General features: G+C 40.5%; 2 protein-coding genes and 1 pseudogene across 3 annotated transcripts; 2 read left to right on the top strand and 1 right to left on the bottom strand.

Annotated features, from left to right (window-relative positions):
- Positions 1-3,114: 3,114 nt before the first annotated feature.
- Positions 3,115-4,020, top strand: LOC149111397 (uncharacterized; annotated as a pseudogene).
- A 3,209-nt stretch (positions 4,021-7,229) lies between these two features.
- On the bottom strand, positions 7,230-15,583 carry LOC110056717 (uncharacterized). Its single transcript, XM_089292134.1, has 5 exons — positions 14,840-15,583; positions 10,277-10,405; positions 9,099-9,236; positions 7,893-8,395; positions 7,230-7,481 (listed from the first exon to the last, which is right to left on the bottom strand). Exons 1-5 carry the CDS (start codon positions 15,411-15,413, stop codon positions 7,233-7,235), a joined length of 1,593 nt encoding a protein of 530 aa, XP_089148260.1. The 5' UTR covers positions 15,414-15,583; the 3' UTR covers positions 7,230-7,232.
- A 475-nt stretch (positions 15,584-16,058) lies between these two features.
- LOC110056713 (uncharacterized) lies at positions 16,059-20,782 on the top strand. 2 transcript variants are annotated; one of them, XM_089291412.1, is made up of 5 exons: positions 16,059-16,743; positions 17,119-17,247; positions 18,083-18,229; positions 18,913-19,376; positions 20,397-20,782. In XM_089291412.1, exons 1-5 carry the CDS (start codon positions 16,170-16,172, stop codon positions 20,643-20,645), a joined length of 1,563 nt encoding a protein of 520 aa, XP_089147538.1. In that variant the 5' UTR covers positions 16,059-16,169; the 3' UTR covers positions 20,646-20,782. The 2 variants fall into 2 exon arrangements, with proteins under 2 accessions (XP_089147538.1, XP_020618883.2); XM_020763224.2 differs by having other exon boundaries at positions 18,871-19,376.
- The last annotated feature ends 419 nt before the right edge of the window (positions 20,783-21,201 follow it).

The raw sequence follows: 21,201 nt of genomic DNA, 5'->3' as shown, positions 1-21,201 counted from the left end.
ACTTTCGTGATATGAGAAATTTAATGTCTGTTTTTCTCGAATTTAAACAAATGTCGTTTGAGGTACCGAAAAAAAGTCAGCTATCATTTTCGGAAAGGCGATAAGACCTAAGGTTTTCAGGGAATGGACAAAAAAGCCCTAATAAATTCGAGAATACTCAAGTCCCACTAGAATAACCGAACAGATAGATTTTTCTTAGTGCAACCTAAAGTTAACCTACAGAGCTTTAAAAGTACTCCAGATAGACTAAAACAGCGTTTAAAAGCATTTGGGAGAAAACGGTGGTTGGGTGCCCCTGAAAAGAGGCAAGAATTAAAGTTTAAATTAAAGGAAGCAAGCGCTAAAAGATACGAACTTGAAGAAACCTCTGCCAAGATAAGAGACGCAGCTTCCGCGCTTGGAAATACCGGTCAACGCTATGTAAGCTTAATTGTCATGAAAGAAATCACACAGTTCGCACCTGCCGAATGGCAAAATGTGAGTCAGTGTTTTTCTGTGGATAGTTGAGTTGGCATCCAGATGAAAAACAGGATTTTCAGGAGAATAAAAGGGAAATAGCAGCATTAGAAACGGCCGCCGGGAAAATAGAACTGGATTTGAACTGGCTTTCTTCCGAGTAAAAATAGTTCTTTGAATAAACAGGTAGAGGAAATTAAAAAGTGTCTCCATTAATACGTTTAGTATGTTTTAAATTCCTCTATTTATTTCCCATCATTCATTCTGACTAGGTATAAAATACTAAGTGGAAGATTGTATTCACCAAGTCTGAAGGATGTAGCTTAGCTAGAAGACGCTCAGTTAATTTTTCTAATTTTCCATACATGCATTTGTCTGTATTTTTTTTCCCGCGAGCCGCGTCCACCCGGCCAAATTTACAGACAAATGTATGGAAAATTAGTAAAATAAAGTGAGCGTCTTCTAGCCAAGCTACATCCTTTACACGTGGTGAAAAAGCTCGCAAACCTCACAGATATTTTTTTATCCCGACCAATCGCAAAGCCCTGCAAGTTTACCGAAGAAGAGTGGTAATTTAGATCGCAAATCTGACAGATATTTTTTTTGAACAGCGAATTTACCGAAGGGAAAAAAATAGCCGTAAGTTTGCTTCCAAAGCTTCCATCGCCTCCAGATTTCACCTACAGTTCCTGTTTGATAAATTGCAAAGGAATATTTCTCATCGCGGCCCGTCAATAACACTGGAAAACAATGAAGCTAACACTCCACGAAATCGCATCGGTAGTGACACGACCTAAACGACTACAGCGACATAGAAAAAAAGGTACACAAACGAAGCCAGGAAAGGCGTTGTCATTTGTTTTCCACAGTGAAAAATTTGAAGCTAAAAATGTGAAATTCGAAGCGAGTGAGGCACTTCGACACAACATTGTCACTGTCAATACACATATTAACGCGAATCACATTCTGTTATCCCTATTTGTTAATTTTTTGTTCAAGAAATTACAACTGCAAAACTTAATGTTTAGCTTTATTTCCACGCGGATAGCCATTCTAAGGTTGATGGCATCAGTACATCGGCCAAAGCATCCAGCGTGATGAAGTCACATGAAAAACCGGACTTTGAATGTTATAAAGGTTATAGATAAATAATCAGGTCTGTGATATACTTACATTAAATTTTAACTAAATCGGGGAAGAACATGTAGACCGGACTCGACTGAGCGGCGGAAATCGAGCCTACAGCAAGGAGTCAAACAACAAACCCAGAAAAAAATATTACCCTCGACCCTCGACCCTCGACCCTCGACAAAAAGATAGACTCCAAAACACCTTAGTGCGAACAACATCAAAGCGAGTCTATCTTTTTGTCGAGGCTAGGGTCGAGGGTCGAGGGTCGAGGGTCGAGGGTCGAGGGTCGAGGGTCGAGGGTCGACGGGAATTTTTTTTCTGAGTGTTTTTTTTTTTTCAAATGTCACAAATCGTAGAAGTCGTGAATCGAAGGCTTGTCAACCCCATTTTACATGACCATTCAGTGCATTGACGTGTATTTGCTTTGTCATAACACCAAACCTAATTTGGTAAAATGTTTGCGTGACTTCCTGTCACACGATCAGTCGAACTTTTAAATACATTTTCTGAAATACATACCATAACTACTAGCTATTACAAACGAAGAGCCCGGTGGAGGAAACGTTTAAAAAGAGTCTTACCGTCGCTTCCAACTGCCGGTCAGTCAAAATTCAAAGTTTTGACAATCAAACTTCAAAGTTTACCCACCCATTTGGGAACGCTTTGGCGTTAAAGAGAAGCAAAGTCAGCAATGCGTACGAGGATTTTGTCTTTTGCAGTTTTGAAAATCAGAATGGCTGATAGGAAATCAACAGAGGAATTTCTGTCGGATATCGACTGTAATCTTTTACAATATCCAGGGGAATTAAGGAAGAAAGGGTTCACCTCAACATTAATTTGTCTGCACGGTATCTAGCAGAAGAAGATCTTCATTTTCTCCCTGAAGGCCACAAAAGACTAGTCTTCAACACGATTGCTCGGCTAACAACGCCTAGGAGAGTAAAAAGCAGCTTGAAGCGTCAAACAACGTCAACGCAGCAGTTACAAAGCTCTGAATCAAATTTAAAATCTCCAGCACGAAAGAAGGTCTCCCCGTCGGGCTGAAACGATGATGCGGCCGGGGACGAGTATCGAGTACCGAAAACGAGCGACGTTTCTCTTCCAACAAGCAGGCGTCAATTACTTAGCCCATGTGAAAGGTTCATCGAGGAAAAGAGGCAAGAATTAAAGTTTAAACTTGAGGAAGCGAGCGCTAAAAGATAAGAACTTGAAGAAACTTCTTCCAAGATGAGAGAGGCAAGCTTCCGTGCTTGGAAATACCGGTCAACGCTATGTAATTGTCATGTAAGAAATCACACCGTTCGCAAGTGCCGAATGGCAAAATGCGAGTCAGTGTTTTTCTGTGGAGAGTTGAGTAGGTGTCCAGATGAAAAACAGGAGTTTCAGGGGGGGAAGGGGAAAAAGCAGCATTAGAAACGGCCGCCGCAAAAATAGAACTGGATTTGAACTGGCTTTCTCCCGAGTTAAATAGTTCTTTGAATAAACACGTGATGTATTTTCCTTCGGAAGTTCAGCGTGAGCACGCATGTGATTTATGCTAACACATCTTGTGTTAGCACGTGGAGTCTCTCGAGACTCCAGTTGGAATATATATAAGGAGTGAATAGGTTGATATATTCATCAAGTGCGACACTACTCGACGGTGCTTGTAGTTTTCTTGTTTGTTTCATCGTGTTTGAGATGCCCTCGAGTCCCGAAACTTCGAAGAACCCTAAAGAGTCTGCTACGGAGGACGTTTTCGAACGTTTTAAAACGTACCTTGACCACAAGATTGAAAATCTCTCGTCGGGATTTAGCTCGCAATCGTCAAGTGAAACTGGAAAATTGCAAAGAGCGTCTGAGGCCGGCAAGCTTAAGTTCCAAGGCAACAAAGACCAGTTCCTGTTTAACTCCGAACTTCAGGCGACGGTAGACGAAGCCGCTAATTTTCTTGGCTTGCGCGACGTCGACAAAGCTGCTGAAAAGGTTGAGGACTTAAGAAAAAGTTTGCGACATCGTCAGAAGATCATAAAACTGGCAGACAAGAGCGAGGCAGGTTGGCTTGCGGTGAAGGAATACGAGGCGGAGGAGTTAGCTAGTGATTCGGACGACGAGAAGAGGATCAGGAAGGCGCAGGAGAGGGCTTTGAAGAAGAAGAAGCAAAATGCTTTTAAGAAATCCGAGAAGAATAAGACTCCCCTCAGCGCTCATACTTCTCGCGCTGCTGACGACCGGTCTCTTTTTCGAGGTATGCTCCTTGCCCTTTCTTTGTTTTTTCAACGTGGCAGGCAGGTGCTCTCACTCTGCCTGCCTTACAGTCTTGTGTATTTGTGTTATGCTTCAGCGTTCTGGAGAAGGAAAATGATTTTCCTTCATACGAACGGAGTGAGGGAGAAGGAAAGGGAAATTTTCGGCTTGAAAAGTTTCGTCATGAATACGTTCAATATGTTTTAAATTCCTCTACTGATTTCCTGTCATTCTTTCTGACTAGGTATAAAATACTAGGTGGAGGATTGTATTCACCAAGTTTGAAGGATGCATGTAGCTTACTTAGAAGAAGCTCTGTTAATTTTTCTAATTTTCCATACATTTGTGAGGGTCCCCTATACCTCTTCTGAAAACAGTTTCACGCAAAAGTAATTGGCCTTTTCACGCATCACGAAAAATTCGAAAAACAGCTTCACGTTCACAGAAAAAAGTAAGCAATCACGTTTCACGCGAAAATGCAAAGGCTAAATCATGTTTCACGTAAAAATGCAAATTCTATTCACGTTTCGCAAAACATACAAATGCAATCATTACAAAAATGTATCTGGCAATACTGAAATGTACCATAGTAGATATAGCTGCACATGGCCATATTTTGATAATTTCAGACTCTCTCGTCGTCAGCATGTCTAGATCTTTTGTGGATTGGGTATTATGCATGTACAGTGGAACCCCGTTAATACGGAAACCAAGGGGACATGCCAAAGTGTCCGTATTATCGGGGTGTCCGTATTGAGCCGTATTTAGCGGGCTCTCAGATAAAAAGTCACGGACACATGTTTTATCGATACCAAGACTAAGGCAGACAGTTTTTACGGCAACAAAACGTTGTTTTGATTGTAATGTAACTGTAAAATTAAACTATGGAAACCTTATGGTCATTTAACTATGAAGGTTGACAATGCAGACTGCAGCGAGGTCATGCACGAGGTCACCAAGCAATAAAGATGACAATATGAATAAAATATGCAAATGCTACCTTCGTGAAGACAAAAGAAAGAATCCAAAAGACATATTAACACTTTGTTGACATATTTCGGTTATGACATCGAAGCGATGGTTGAGCAGACATCAGTTAAGGCTGGATAGAGTGTGGATACTGACAGATTAACTCGCCTTTTCCGCAGAACCCTCCATTTTCTGCCTTTTCTTGATCGAAATGGCGTGATACCCCGCGTGTGTGACATAGTGTGACAGACTAGATTCTAGGCCCTCCTGGTTCACTGCTGCTGTGGTTAGTTCTCAGTCCTCCATCCTCACGCGCGTCGAGAGATGTCGAGAAAGGCAGGCCGTCACGCTTTTTACATCCACTTTGGTGTAGTTTACGAGCTTTTATGATGCTAAAATCTCCAAAAATGAGAAAAATTATTCCCACAAAAGTCGATGGTTCACATGCAAATCACGCGAAAGTAAATGCATTTTTCACGGATCACGAAAAAATCGGAAACCAGTTTCCCGAGGACGGAAAAATATAGATTCAAGAATCACGGAAAAAAAATCCTCATTCACGCTTCACGCAAAGAAAAAACGCCCATTCACGCGCCACGAAAAAAGTATAGGGGACCCTCATTTGTCTGTACGTTTTTTTTTTCCCGCGAACCGCGTCCACCCAGCCAAATTTACAGACAAATATATGGAAAATTAGAAAAATAAACTGAGCGTCTTCTAGCCAAGCTACATCCCTTAAACATGGTGAATACAATCCTCTACCTGGTATTTTAACGTTACGATTCACAAATTGTGTAAAGTTCAATTTTGGAAAAAGTTGTTTGCCATCGGATTCTTATACAAACACTGTCGATTTCTGACCGCTTTGCCTACCCATCAAGATGGCGTCGAAAACCGTGATAAGGTCTATTAAAATAAAATTTAACAATGGTCATAGTTTCATCGCGACCCATCGCAAAGCCCTGCAAGTTTACCGAAGGACTGGAAGGAGAGTGGTCATTTAGATCGGAAATCTCACTGGTATTCTTCATCGCGACCGATCGCAAAGCCCTGCGAGTTTACCGAAGGAGAGTGGTAATTTAGATCGCAAATCTCACAGATATTTTTTTGACAGCGAATTTACCGAAGGAGGAAAATGGTCGTAAATTTGCTTCCACAGCTCCAGATTTCACCTACAGTTCCTGTTTGATAGATGGCAAACGAATATTTCTCATTGCGGCCCGTCAATAACACTGGAAAACAATGCAGCCAACACTCCACGAAATCGCATTGGTAGTAACACGACCTAAACCACAACAGCGACATAGAGAAGAAGGTACACAAACGAAGCCAGGGAAGGCGTTTTATTTGTTTTCCACAGTGAAAAATTTGAAGCTAGAAACGTGAAATTCGAAGCGAGTGAAGCGCTTTGACACAACATTGTCACTATCAATACAAAAATTAACGCGAACCACATTCTGTTATCCCTGTGTGTTATCTTTTTGTTGAAGAAATTACAACTGCAAAACTGAAAGTTTGGATTTGTTTCTACGCGGACAGCCAATCAAAAGTTGATGGCATTAGTAGATCGGCCAAAGCATCCAGCGTGATGAAGTCACATGAAAACCGGATTTTGAATGTTATAGAGGGTTATTGGATAAACCCTCGACATGAGACCCAAAATATATCTGAATCGAGAAGACTACATAAATTATCTTTCTCGCCGTAGCAAAGACGCTTGCGATATGAAGTGCAATCATGTTAGCGGACGTTTAACCAAATCGGGGAGGAACATGTAGATCGGACTCGATTGAGCGGCGGAAATCGAGCCTACAGCAAAGAGTAGAGAAACAAACCCAGAAAAAAAAATTATCCTCGACCCTCGACCCTCGACCCTCGACATAGGACCCTCGACCTTCGACCCTCGACAAAAAGATAGACTCACTGGTATTTTGTTGTTTTTATTTTTAGCGACGACTTTGAGCTTCATGCATGACTGGTCACGCCACTCAATTTTGAGCCAATTACGAGTCCCGTTATATGAAAAATAAATTACAGTAATTTATGCATTAGGTTCGACACATGAGGAGAACGCCGTATGAATCAGCTGCCGCTCCAACGTCGCATAGTGCGTCAGACCCTGCCGAATTTAATGTTGTTTGCCGCACCAAACCTAACCTGCCGAACCAAACTGATTCAAACGCCGCTCTTCTGCCGTACTTAACTCATCAGTTAGGTTCGGCGCATGAATGGAGCGGCGTTTGGAACGGGCCTTAGGAGTGAAGAACATTTCAAGCCACGCCCACAAAACAGGATCCTGATACCACTTGGGGGTTCTTTTCAAAATGTCCGACGAGCATCCCGTCCTTTTCATATGGGAGCACGCCCCCCCCCCCTCCCCTGGGAGTTGAGCACGGAAACATATGTCTTATAAATTATAAAGCAGTCGAAAGACCAATGAACAGAAGTGTTCAAGAAAACATATAATTCTTAAAATCGATAGGAAATGTTATTTTGCCACGAAGGTAATCTTCCAAAAACATATCGAGAGTCTTCATTACGTGAAACTTGAAATGCACAATGTCATGCTCCTTGTACCATGCAACCTCGGGACCGCCGGTACCTCCTGGATATGACCTGGTAAATGGGTAAACATCAAGGACCTCTAAGCCAGCCTGGCACATAAGGGACGTGGCCAAGGAATTGTAAAGTTTTACACGCTGAAAAAGAACGAAAACGAACCAAATCAAATTTGGATAATTTTACACCTAAAGGCTAATTAACTTTTTGGCCCGTTTTATGGACAAGAACTATGTCGATAAGAGGTTTCATGCCACAGACCTAGATGCACGAGAAGGAAAGACCTTGCTGCTTGAATAGAAGAAAGAGAACGAGCTGTCACTTTCCCATGAGAAAGCACCATACCAGGTGATGTACATGTGCATCCGGGAATTCAGTGAGTGAGTGTGTGTGAGCGGGAAACAACGAGCGGACGTGTACTTAATGTGCTCCGGTTAAAAGATATGGCTTAGCCTTTGTGGCGTGCCTTGGTGGCTTAAAAACACTTAACCGGGTTACTGCCATTGTGACCATCAGCTCCGTTAAAGAATATATGCTTATTATATACTGACCGGTAAAGCCAGAAATCGTCGCCGATCACTTTTTAACTGGCCTGCCGTGTCTTTTTCTTTGCTAATCGAAGTTGAGGTTTTCCAAATAACTCGTGTCTTGTACTTTAACTCGCCAGTTTCTTTGTTCCTTTCTTTTAAAATATTAATAACTTTCTTAATTAGTAGTTGATAATCTTGCAGGGTCGTACTCTCCATGTAATGAAGTCCAAGATTCATAATCATCACGCTGTTTTTGTTTATCTCGGGTCTCTCCAGGACAGCTCGGAGGCTATCAAGGATTACCGCGTCATCGTAGTCTTTATCATCCCAGGGGGGAAACTGTTCACGGTATGGATACACCCACATCTTACTCAGGTTACAAGATTTAAAGATCTCTGTGCAGAGAGGTCCATCCTTTATCGACCAATAAAATCTTTCAGCTTGCGAGTCTCCGTATATCCAGAGAGTTTCTAGCCTAGAGGTGTCGATCTCTGCTTTCTTGGGTTGATTATGGCTTGGAGTATCTGTAGAGAAATCATTCAATAAGACTGTAATAGATAAGCGTAAAAATATTTAACCTTTTTGACACTAAGTCAAAATTTCATTGAGCGAAGGAGCTAAAAAATACTTTTGCATTTTCAAGTCCGTTTGTTAGGGTTTTTTTTTCTTTGTGTTTCTTTTTTTGTTGCTTGTTTGCTCGTTTGTTTGATAACGTTATTGGTTTTAAATTTACGTTTGTCCGTTGGTTTCAGCTTTCAGTTGGTGGTGGTTGTTGTTAATGGGCTCTTACTCTAGTTTCAGTGAAGTTAATTCCTTTCCCGCCTTTCACATATAGTCAAGACTTCTCTCGCGTCACGATAGGCTCACGTGAGAAAGTGTAGAGAAAATTCTCGATTTTTCGTGCAACTTTATAATAATCTTTTATGTTCAGTCATCTCAACGTCCCCCTGAGCTCTTTGAGAACGAGAAGCTTCGCATGCTATACCATACTTTTCTCTAGAGGACATGGAATTTCTCTATTTTTCTGTATCCATAGGAATACAGAATATGTTGTGGAATCCCGTCGCAAATCGCAAACAATTTCTTGAATACTGTCACTAGAACTTTCACAGTACCCACAAGATTGAGGCCGAAAAGGATTTTCCTCATAGAAGCCAACCTTGAAAAAATGAGATCACCACAAATGCGCGGAAAGGTGCAACAGGGAATTTAATTTAAGTTACTCACCTCTAAGATACGGCTTCCAATTCTTGCCAAGCCATCGGCCAAATCCATCCCACATGTATTTGCATTTAATGCCACACGTTAAGTCAAACTTGGAGGAGAGACAAGAACGGTCTGGCAATCGGTTTAATAAAAATGCACCTTAGAGCACAAGAGAACATCAAAAACACACGAGAATCAGTAGTTTGCGAGAATCAGTATTTTACGAGTATGACGTGGTAGTAAATACGCTTACAGTGGACCGGCTGATATTTCATTTTTCACAAAGGTGGAATTCTCGCTCTTTTTGTTGATATGGCTTCACGTTTCAATTTGTAAATCACTTAGAAAATCACAGTACATATACATGATACTTTTAGAGTCAGTTTACGGCAATGTTGATTCCTGGTTATGTTTGAATGAAACTTGATTCATTCTGCAAATGTGTTTGTCAGTTTCGCGTCAATAAATGAAAAAAAATTTTTAACTTCGTACTCAAATGTTAGCCCGCTAGGTATGTTTTCCGCATGTTTGTTCTGAACATTTTGGACCTTATCGCGTTATATATATTGTCACATAAAAAGTTCTTACTACATAAGGGTACAAGGTAACGATTGTACGCCCTGTTTAGGCCCTGGATCAAACTTCAGTTTTTCAAACCCTGCGAGCTAAACCAAGTTGGTAGTAATCCGACAAAGATATAGTATCTTATTATATGGCTAGCTCCGTGAGCGGGCAAGATGAATCAAATCCTGCGCTGTGATTGGCTACCCGAGCGGGCAAGATGGAGCTATCTTACCCGCTCGGGTCTACCCGCCGTGTCCCGCGAGAAAAATTTCCCCGAAAGCCATATAATAAATCCTTTATTGACCAAGCCTGTTCGGTCAAGATGGCTGGATATTGGCCTCGTTCTTTTTTTTGCGAGTTTATGGACCTCGACTCCGTCTCGGTCCATAAACACGCCAAAAAAGAACTTGGCCAATATCCAGCCATCTTGACCTCACACTTGGTCCATAACCCATACATATTTAACTTTTCCTTCCCCATTACCTTACCCCTAACTAAGCTGCAATAACCATCCACGTCTTTGCCATTTAGAACACTTCCCCAGATTTTAAGGCAGAAAAATAATTCAACTTCTAAAGCGATAAGCATATCTAAAAGAAAGTTCCGTTTTGTTTTATTCTGAAAAGGTCCCTTACCTCCATCTCTAGGCAACGGTATGTTGATCATGTGGAGTTTTCCATTCTGGAACGGTTGAAGAAGGTAATCTTCCTTTGAACGGTTTAGGCCGAGCGTGCCAGCTTTTTGCATTTTACCTTGAGAGTTTCCTTTTCAAAACAATAACATCATGAAGAAGCTGTATTACTGCACACCGATCGAGAGGGAAATGTAAACCTTGACAATTAAAAAGAGCTTAAATCTGAGATTTTTAGAAAATTTATAGGTACAATATTCCTTTGTAAAAACTGGCAAGCTCGGGGTCCCATGTTTTCATGAGTTTGCAACAGATTCTAATGAACCTTAATTTCCATATTTACTAAACATTAAAGTTGACAGGAAAAATCGAGCGCTGAAGCGTTTCTTTTGTTTCAACGAAAAAATCAGAAAAGCGTGCCATCGTGGAAGTGGTCCATTTCTTCCTCCTAGGCCGCCCTCGGCTAGTTCAGCCGTCCAACGTTTCTTTGGTTGTAAAAGGACAAATTCGGCTGAGTCTTAATAGCGGATATCCCTGCCCGCAGACCTCCATGGGTAAACCATGAGTAAACCGCGAGTAAACCATGAGCAGTTCGGAATATCCCGATAAATTAGGAGAGTCATGACGTCATGAAGCTATTGTTAGCAGGGAAAATGGCGGACCTTTTCTGCGGACCAAGACAATATGTTGTTTCCAGTCTCGCATAGAGTCTGGCCGGCATTATCCAGGACTTTTTGCGACCAAACGTTGAGAAGGAGAATAAGCGGCCATTTTGGCAGTGGGAGAACGTTGACTGTCTTCTAATCATTGAGTTTTTTTGGTGTCAAGCGACGATGTAGACGCGATTTTGTGGCCAAATATTAAGGTTAGTTAAGTGTACGCGTTATTTTCTAGTATTCACGTATTTTTCATTGAGCTGTGTATATTTTCTACTGGTTCTAGTGTTGTTAAAGTTTCATCATGCCAAATTACACGGTTGTAAACAACGTCGATATTTTGTAAACCCTCTTTCAATTCGAGGCGTTACAAGTGTACCTGAACCGCTTGAGTAATGCATCGTTCCTTCATTTTTATGACAGTTGTTTTCAATTTCTCTCTCTTAAGTACATGGAAGAGCATACTCGACTGTTCGAGGCACTTTGCCGAATTTTTGGGGAAAAAAAAAGGCAGAAGAGAGGAAATAAGACGTCGCTAAGTACGCGGACGAAATTAAACAAATTTGGGAGGTCTCTGTTTTGGTGGATTCACCGAATGTGCACCCCAGTTTCATCACTGGAGAGCCAGTAGCCTGTTGAAAACCACCTAGAGCACAGAAGTGGCAGCGAAACAGACAGGCCAGGGGTTGTGCAGTGATTCCCTGTAAATGGATGCTATCAGTATCCCAAGGAATGGCACAAAGGGTAGAGAGATTGTTTGTGCTCATTTACCAGACGTTGAAGGCCATGCAAACATGTAAGTTAAGGTTTGTAGGGGACATTGCACTCCTTTTGTTTTGGCATTTTTTGAAAACTATACACACTGCAGCCGTTCTTAGTAGATGATGATTCTTTTCACCTCCCCATGAAGCTTGAATGTACCAGAAAGTAATGTTTTTGCAAAATAATTTTCATGAGCGCAAAGACTGAAAAGGTACGAGAGTTTATAATGTAGTGTCGAGTGTTGAACATTACTAATTGTGAAACTAATGCAATACATTAATTGGTTGTGAACAGGAAACATATCAGTTTGGTTAAGAATATGTAACAAAAAAATAGAAAACATAAGAGTTATCAGACGACTTGAGGGCAATCTCTTATTTAGTGAGACTAATGTTGTAACTACATTCAAAATAAATTCATATGTTAAAACGAAAAATACATTTGTAATAATATTGGCATCTGTAAGCAATGTAATAATCCTCTAAGCGCTTGTGATTTGTTTCAGGTCCTGCATTCTGCTAAGAGGGAAATTCAGGGTCGAGAGTACCTAAAGAGTGAATGAAATAAAATGGATTTCACTTTCAAGACTGAATTTGTTTTGTATACTTGAAATAAATATATAATAAAACCTTGGGACACGTGAATGGATTGTGAATGCTCCCTTGTCAACCTGTCCAGGAATTATATTTTGATATTTTTGGGTAAATAACTTGTGAAAGTCAGCAATTATATGTAAGTTTTCATAATTTAAATGTGGAAATCAGACATGATATCTTTTAGCACAGTAACGAATAGATACGGGAAATATTTGAAATAAATACCAAAATGGAGAAATTTCAGATTTACAAAGAATATATTAACAGAATTTTTGACTATCCCTGCATCTGACAACACTAAAATTTTGGATACATTTTGTCTAGCTTAGTTTATTTTGTATAAAAGAACACGAATTTCACTCGTATGCGTTATTGAAAATTCTGTTTTAATGATGATTTCATTTCCTCGATTTAGCCAAAACGTATAACATTTTGGACATCTACAATTTATCTTTGCTGGCATATAAGAACACGCGCGTGCTGTCGATTTCGGCCCGATAATCCCTAGATAAGAGGAAAGCCTCAATTCTCATATCGATCATTTCTGTGCTTAGAGAAATGCAGAGTACAGATGCTTACCGATTGTACGGTCTCTTTCCAAAGAATGATAACAGCTCGTCAAACGTGGCCCGCATTGCGTTCTGTGGTGCTTCCTTCGGTCCGAGGATAATCGTTATCTGGGCAGAATTGTCTGGGACATGGAACGCGAACACAAACTTTCCTTTTATTTTATAATTTCGACAGTATTTAACTCAATTCGAGATAAACATATTCCTCCTGGAGGCTCGCATTTATGGCATTGGAAAGTATTCGCGACTCTCTTTGTCCGCCATCTTGAATCTCTTGGTTTGTTGTGAAACACAACACTCCAATCAAAACACGCATTCTCATTGGTTGAAACGTGAGTTTCGTGACATCACAGATGTCCTAATTTATCGGAATATTCCGGACTGATGAGTAAACCGTGCCGAGTAAACCGTGAGTAAGCCATGAGTAAACTGTGAGTAAACTATGAGTAAACCGTGAGTAAACCATAAGTAAACCGTGAGTAAACCGTGAGCAAACCATAAGTAAACCGTGAGTAAACCGTAAGTAAACTGTGAGTAAAACGTGAGTAAACCGTAAGTAAACTGTGAGTAAACCGTGAGTAAACTGTGAGTAAACCGAGAGAAAACCGTGAGTAAACTGTGAGTAAACTGTGAGTAAAACGTGAGTAAAGCGTGAGTAAACAATAGGTAAACTGTGAGTAAACTATGAGTCAACTGCGAGTAAACCATGAGTAAACTGTGAGTAAACCGTGAGTAAACCATAAGTAAACCGTGAGTAAACTGTGAGTAAACCGTGAGTACACCATGAGTAAACCGTGAGTAAACTATACGTAAATTGTGAGTAAACCTTGAGTAAATTGTGAGTAAACCATGAGTATACTGTGAGTAAACCATGAGTAAACCATGAGTAAAGCATGAGTAAACCGTGAGTAAACCATGTGTAAAATGTGAGTAAACCCCCTGAGTAAATCGTAAGTAAACCGTGCGTAACCTGTGAGTAGACTGTGCATAAACTGTGAGAAAACCGGGAGGAGACTGTGAGTAAACTGTGAGTAAACCATGAGTAAACTTTGAGGAAACCGTGAGGAAACCGTGAGGAAACCGTGAGGAAACCGTGAGTAAACTGTGAGTAAACTGTGAGTAAACCATGAGGGCAGTAAAGGGGGGGTATAGATCACGTTTCACGGAAAATAAAGCAGCCCGTTCACAATTCACGAAAAATACAACATTGGCATTTCACGCTTCACGGAAAATAACAGAGAACGTTTAGGAAAATCAAATTTACAAGTTTCCAAGTTTTTGCTTTCATTCATCACACAGACAATAAACTAATATTGGCCCTAAAAGTAACACCAAACCATGTTTAGGAGGCACCGAAGAGGAATATCATGGGGTAGAGAATTACAAAAACCTTGCTGATGAAAAATACCTGAATAATTTTTTCTTTCCTTCAATGACCGTGGGCATGACTATCAATGCGCTTTCAACTGTATTTTGAATACAGATCCCTGATTTAAAGAAGCTCTCAGGACATCAGAAAACAAAATAAGAACATACAGCATTGTCCGATATGATATTGGATTCGACCTTTCAGTTTAAAAACTGATAATAAAGTTACAGCCGATTAATTGACCGCAAAACCTGCAAATCCGTCCGCAAATATTATTTTCAAAGTTCGCTTTAGCGTGAATAATTAATAGTACAGGCTAAATGCGAAACCACACTTCTTTGAAATTTTGGACGTTTTTCTGCTGTTAAATTTCTTTCTTGGCTTAATCTTGAATGATAATTAATTTTAAACGAAGTGTCTTTAACATTTCTTTCATTCGGCAACGTTTTTTTTGAGAATTTTAGGCTTTTAAAGCATTTACGAGGTCATTTGCATGCTTATTGGTGAATTTCTCTTTAATGGTTATCGTTTTAAGTGAATATATAATTAGTATTTTATTGGAACTCCGATTTTAGGCTAGCGCTTGGCTAAATCTACACAACATTTTTTACTTACCTACAATAAACCAGTTTTTCGGCGGATCGCGGTATCCATCACATAAGCTATAGTCCAAAGTGATATCTAACTTATATACTCCTGAGTCCATAACTAGAAACAGAAATTCGTATGTACCATTTCCGTGATCAAAAGCAGTGGGTGACACCGTGGCCGGACCGCGAAGCAAAACACGCCACGAGTCGCCACCAATAAGCTTCAGTTTTCCATCGCGAGTCTTGGTTTGAATGCTAAAGCGGCTGAACTGACCCGCTGGTCTAATGTCAAAGAACGAAATCAAACTTTTAGCGGCATCCGTTTGTAGCTGGCGGTTCGGTGACTCTCCATTCCACGAGATGTTGTAGAAACAAGGTCTCAACAGCGAGTCCAAGTCGACTCGAGCTCTACGAACACGACACCAGTTAACTTGGAAGTGGTCGATATGACGCGAGATTCTCATCGAGTTCTCGAGATGCTGTGATTTGTCTTCGTTGCTGAAATATTGGTAGAAGAGAATTTGAACCGCCACCGTTGAAAACCATAATTTGAGAAATGTTTTCCACTTCTGGACGAGGATTTGAATCATTTGGAACATTTATCTCCTGTCAACTACATTACAAGGCAGTCCTTTTTTTGCAAATTTCGCAAAACGCTGTTCCATTCGCCACTGGAAATTTCCAAGTTTTTCAATGAATGGAAAGCGCCCAGTATATCAATAGAAGCTAGTGGTGTCATAAACAACATGAAACTGAATGAGGAGAAAAAGCAAACAATGAAGAGCATAAAGAACAGCACAACACATGCGTGCCTGGCAAATTGGTTGAATTGCTATGGCAATGGTCTCTGTTGTTTCAATTTAATTCAATGTGATTTCAATGCAATTCTCGTAACGTGATCTGTCTTCGTTGCTGAAATATTGATAGAAGAGAATTTGAACTGCCACCGCTGAAAACCATAATTTGAGAAATGTTTTCCACTTCTGGACAAGGATTTGAATCATTTGGAACATTTATCTCCTGTCAACTACATGTACATTATAAAAAATAAATTTCGCTCGTTGCGAGAATTGCATTGAAATCACATTGAATTAAATTGAAACAACAGAGACCATTGCCATAGCAATTCAACCAATTTGCCAGGCACGCATGTGTTGTGCTGTTCTTTATGCTTTTCACTGTTTGCTTTGTCTCCTCATTCATTTTCATGTTGTTTATGACACCACTAGCTTCTATTGATATACTGGCGCTTTCCATTAATTGAAAAACTTGGAAATTTCCAGTGGCGAATGGAACAGCGTTTTGCGAAATTTGCAAAAAAAGGACTGCCTTGTAATGTAGTTGACAGGAGATAAATGTTCCAAATGATTCAAATCGTTGTCCAGGAGTGGAAAACATTTCTCAAATTATGGTTTTCAGCGGTGGCGGTTCAAATTCTCTTCTACCAATATTTCAGCAACGAAGACAGATCACAGCATCTCGAGAACTCGATGAGAATCTCGCGTCATATCGACCACTTCCAAGTTAACTGGTGTCGTGTTCGTAGAGCTCGAGTCGACTTGGACTCGCTGTTGAGACCTTGTTTCTACAACATCTCGTGGAATGGAGAGTCACCGAACCGCCAGCTACAAACGGATGCCGCTAAAAGTTTGATTTCGTTCTTTGACATTAGACCAGCGGGTCAGTTCAGCCGCTTTAGCATTCAAACCAAGACTCGCGATGGAAAACTGAAGCTTATTGGTGGCGACTCGTGGCGTGTTTTGCTTCGCGGTCCGGCCACGGTGTCACCCACTGCTTTTGATCACGGAAATGGTACATACGAATTTCTGTTTCTAGTTATGGACCCGGGAGTATATAAGTTGGATATCACTTTGGACTATAGTTTATGTGATGGATACCGCGATCCGCCGAAAAACTGGTTTATAGTTGGTAAGTATGTATCATATAAGTGAGAAAGTTTAGTTCATTGCGATTGGCCAAGAGCAGGCAAATTTATCGTTAATTTTTCATTTGCACTGTAGCGCAAATTAGCACAAGCGTTCGCGATTGTACTTATTTCAGAAAAATAGCTTTTGTTATCTCTGATTTATTAGACGGACTAAGTTAAAATTTCGTATGCAACTTATAAATTTGGGAAAATGGACGACCTGTAAACAACCACCCAAAAAAGTGTGTAAACATTTACATAAGGGAAATGGAGTCAAATTAAACTTTTTTATATACAGTTTTCTCCTTTAATCTGGAATCTGTTCAAGTGTAGTGACTTAGGGAGAACTCCAGTTGCTAAATGACGTTTTTCTTCAGGGAATTCTCACGGTAAAGTGCAGAAAGATGGTACGCTTGGTGTAAACCGTGCAAAGGAAGATTACCTTCTTCAACCGTTCCAGAATGGAAAACTCCTCATGATCAGTGTACCGTTGCCTAGTGATGGTGGTGAGTGTACCACGTGATTATCTCAACTTCCCTCCACCCCCCATCCCATCCCCGTCATCTTCCTTCCCTCTCTCTCCCCCTCTGCTTTTCAACCTGCCTGCTCTGGTTGAACATGAGTTCAAGAAAATGCAATTGAATACCAAGTACATTTTTTTATTAGATAAAGAAATTCTTACCAATGACAATTTTTTTTTAGTGGTTCCACTTGAGTGACACATTCATCTGTTTGCATGAAAAAGCCGTTTACAGCCGACAAACCGCCATAAACATTTACAATTACACAGGCAATGGTCTCAAGTGGTTATCCTTTATTTCTAGCATCAGTTTCGTTCCGCAGCTTGTTTTTTTGTGATAGACAAGGTCACGTGACAGATTTCTTCAAAGGGCTTGGTACCAAATCCTCACTGCATATTCATTACCTCATCCCATAAGATTGTTATGGGAAGAGTCCGCGACTGATGAGGCAATAGGCATGCAGCGAGGATATGACCAGATAGGAACTTGGTCAACAGCGACCAAGGGAGGTTGGTGGGTCGCAAAAGATGACTGTCTTTGTGGAGTACAGGACGAAAAGACCACGCTTCAAGCGGAACGACCAAATTTAAACTCCAGATGGCGTACAGCATTACCGACGCTACCAGCACGGGCGATAACGGGGGAATTTGAAAGAGTAACAGCATCTTTTGAAATGGGCTAATTAATTGTGCAGTGAGACTAGTGAAAAACAACAGCAGTAGAAGGATCTATTAATTTGTGTACCTATTAATTTTCGGAGTTTGTTACTGCTAAACCACCCTCATTACAAACATTTCCATGTTTTTAAATATCTTTATAGGAACCCATTTAATAAACAGGCTATCAAGGCGTTCTGACAGTACAAATGTTTCCTTTGGCCTTGACCTGTCGTGTGGTATGAAATGCAATTTTATGTGGGATGGCTTAGGCCGTTGGCTGGGAAGAAATTGGAAGCCATATCTTAGAGGTAAGTGTAGCCACTGAAATGGAATTTGAAGTGAAAAGAGGCTCTGATATTTGGGAATATAGTTTAGATCCGACTGAAAACTGCGAAACTTTAAACAACAGTAAGTTAAAATCATTTCGACGTTGGACAGGCAACTTAATAAACAGAGTGTAAATACGTGAAGGATAACATTTATTAACGAGGCTATTGTGTTTATTATCCTTCAAGTATTTTTCGCAACAAGCGCAGTTTTGAAATTGGGGAATATCCCTCGGATATTCCCAGTTTTCAGTCACGTGACGTGTTTAGACTAATCGCGCGCGAGCGAAAACATTTGATGGATTATATAGCCTCCTTTGCTTTAAGATTGAGCTTTATTCAGTCTGTGGAAACCGTTCGACAAGGAATGCATATTTTCTCGAAAAATGGAAATTATAGTAAATAGATATAATAGGTAAGTTGTTTTATGTTTGAACGTTATTTTGTTAAGACTCGAAATCTACAGTTTACTTTAAGTTACCTCAATATGCATATTGGCGTGGATATAGACAGATATAGAGTATCAACAAAATACAAACAACTTAACCTTTTTTACAGGAATTCAACTGCAATGAGTAATACTAGCAATAGTCTTATGGTCTAACTTCTTTATTTATTTCCAGGGATTTCAAATGATCCCCAGCTCAAAACCTTATCTTCTCCAGGTCCCAAACTTCAAACATTGTGGGTTTTCGGTGACTCACAAGCTGAACGATTGTATCTATCAATAAAGAATGGAACGCTGTGTAAAGAGATCTTTAAAACTTGTAATCTCACTAAAATGTGGACGTACGCTTGGCCGAGTGTAACACCAGTAGCCTGGGACGACAAGGACTTTAATCCCCAGCAAGTTGTAGATCTTGTTCGAAGAGTTCTGGAAAAACCGGAGATGAATGAAAACAGCGCAATGGTTTTAAATCTGGGCCTACACTACATTGAAAGCACAAGTCTCGCAAATTATCGCCAACTGTTGAATGGAGTTATAGATCTTTCAAATGAAAGGAACGCAGAAACTGGTGATTCGAAGCATAAGGCACGTATTATTTGGAAAACTACAACATCTATGAACAAGGAAAAAGACACAGGAAGCCGGTTAAAGAGCGACTGGCAACGATTCCTAAACTTACCGGTAAGACGGCTCTGTACTGTAAAAGTCTCTCCCCAACCTTCTCTCGTTCTACATAGTCGACCTTGCTTTACCCTTCATGCTTAGGACCTCCGAGTTAATATCAGATGCAATCGGGTAGGACAACATGTAAAAACTAATGTCCTCTCGACATTTGAGGCACAAAATATATCTACCCCTTGAAATACGAAATTCCTATAACATGGTGAAATGCTGATATTCCAAACCACCTAGAGGAATGGATGATGGTTCGAAAGATCGTGGGTACATTTCTCCTAATTATTGTCAAGACAGAAAAAACTTGCCTCGAATAACTAGGAGGTTCGCAAAATTGAGGGTACAAAAAATTCCTGTAATTCCTATGAAAATTAATTTTTAAAGCCTATAACGGGAACCTGAAAATAAAGTTCCTTCCACCGTGGTTATTTTACCGTGGAATAGTCTACCTCAAAAGCTAAGACATTGTAATTCTCTGGGTGTTTAAGAAAGAAATGACCTCTGGCCTTTATCAGGCTCTTTTAAGGTAAAGTAAACTAGCGCATTTTATGATGATTTGCTATTTTTGCATTGTACTGATGATGTAAATGAATACGCACAGGTTCAGATATAGTTCCTTTGTACAATTATCCCTTACCCAGCTCTCCGTATGCGAAAGACCTCCCAAACTAAACAAGTTTTTCCAGTAAGGTATCGGTCTTACACGGTCCCCTCCCCCCAGCCCAACCTAGTTCTTCATGCGTAAGGTCTTTGTAAATATTCTTACTCAACAGTTTTCTCGTACGTTTCCACTCATAAGTAACCTTCATATTGTTGTGAAAAGCTGTAACGAAGTAGCTGGGGTAGTCTGGGATGAACTAGCTTCCATTGGGGGTGGGGGAGCGATGCTCCTAGACGCTGTATGCTACGGAAGCGCTTCCTACACGAAGGCACGGCGCAAGCCTTCTGGCTCCTCCGATCCCGGGCCTGCGATGGACTTCTCTGAATCATTCATATCTTCACGCATATATACTCCTTTCTTTTCAGCGAGTGGGACTCTACAATGCCTTGGCCACGTCCCTTATGTGCGGGGCTGGCTTGGAGGTCCTTGATGTTTACCCATTTACTAGGTCCTATCCAGGAGGTACCGGGGGACCCGACGTTGCGCATTACAAGGAACATGACACGGTACATTTCAAGTACCTAGCCATGAAGCCTCTTGATCTATTTTTGGAAGATTACTTTCTCGGCAAAGTACCACTTCCTATAGATCTTCAAAATTATCAATTTTCTTGACTTCGCGGGCCTTACCAGTTTTAATTACAAAGGCTGAAACTCTTAACCTCGAATTATCCTTTTCAAGATGCAAATCAGTTATCTCATATTCTTTGTCGTAGTATCTAAATGTTGATTAAATTTTATCAGTCAGTTTATTTTTGAACTACGCAATCGTTTCTTTGCCAAATTTAAGCTAGTATTTTTTTTTCTCAGGCAATAAGCCGTGACAGAGCTGGGAACATTTTGCCTAATAGGGAACCCGAGTTACGGAAGGCTTACGAGCGAAATCTTTCCGCAGCGGGAAGAACAAACCCACGGAAGTTTTGCTTCCAGAAAAAGTTTCTCACAACGTTGTAAATTTAAAAGGAAAAATCACTCATTGAGTTGAAGGTTTAGTTGTTGTCCTTGAGAAGGAGAGTTTTGATACCCCTTAACAAGAGACAAAGTGAAACAGTAGTTGACCAGTTTTACCGTAGTTTGCCTTTGTTTGTGTTGTAGCCATTGCGACTGAACTGTAAGGCGTCAATGGTTCTAGGTCCCATCTATCTCTTAAATGCCTTACTTCTCTACCGTT

This window comes from Orbicella faveolata, unplaced genomic scaffold (assembly GCF_042242905.1).
Source record: "Orbicella faveolata isolate gen_17 unplaced genomic scaffold, um_ofav_v1 contig_24, whole genome shotgun sequence".
Taxonomy (NCBI): domain Eukaryota; kingdom Metazoa; phylum Cnidaria; class Anthozoa; order Scleractinia; family Merulinidae; genus Orbicella; species Orbicella faveolata.
This window is presented reverse-complemented; position numbering and strand designations above follow the sequence as displayed.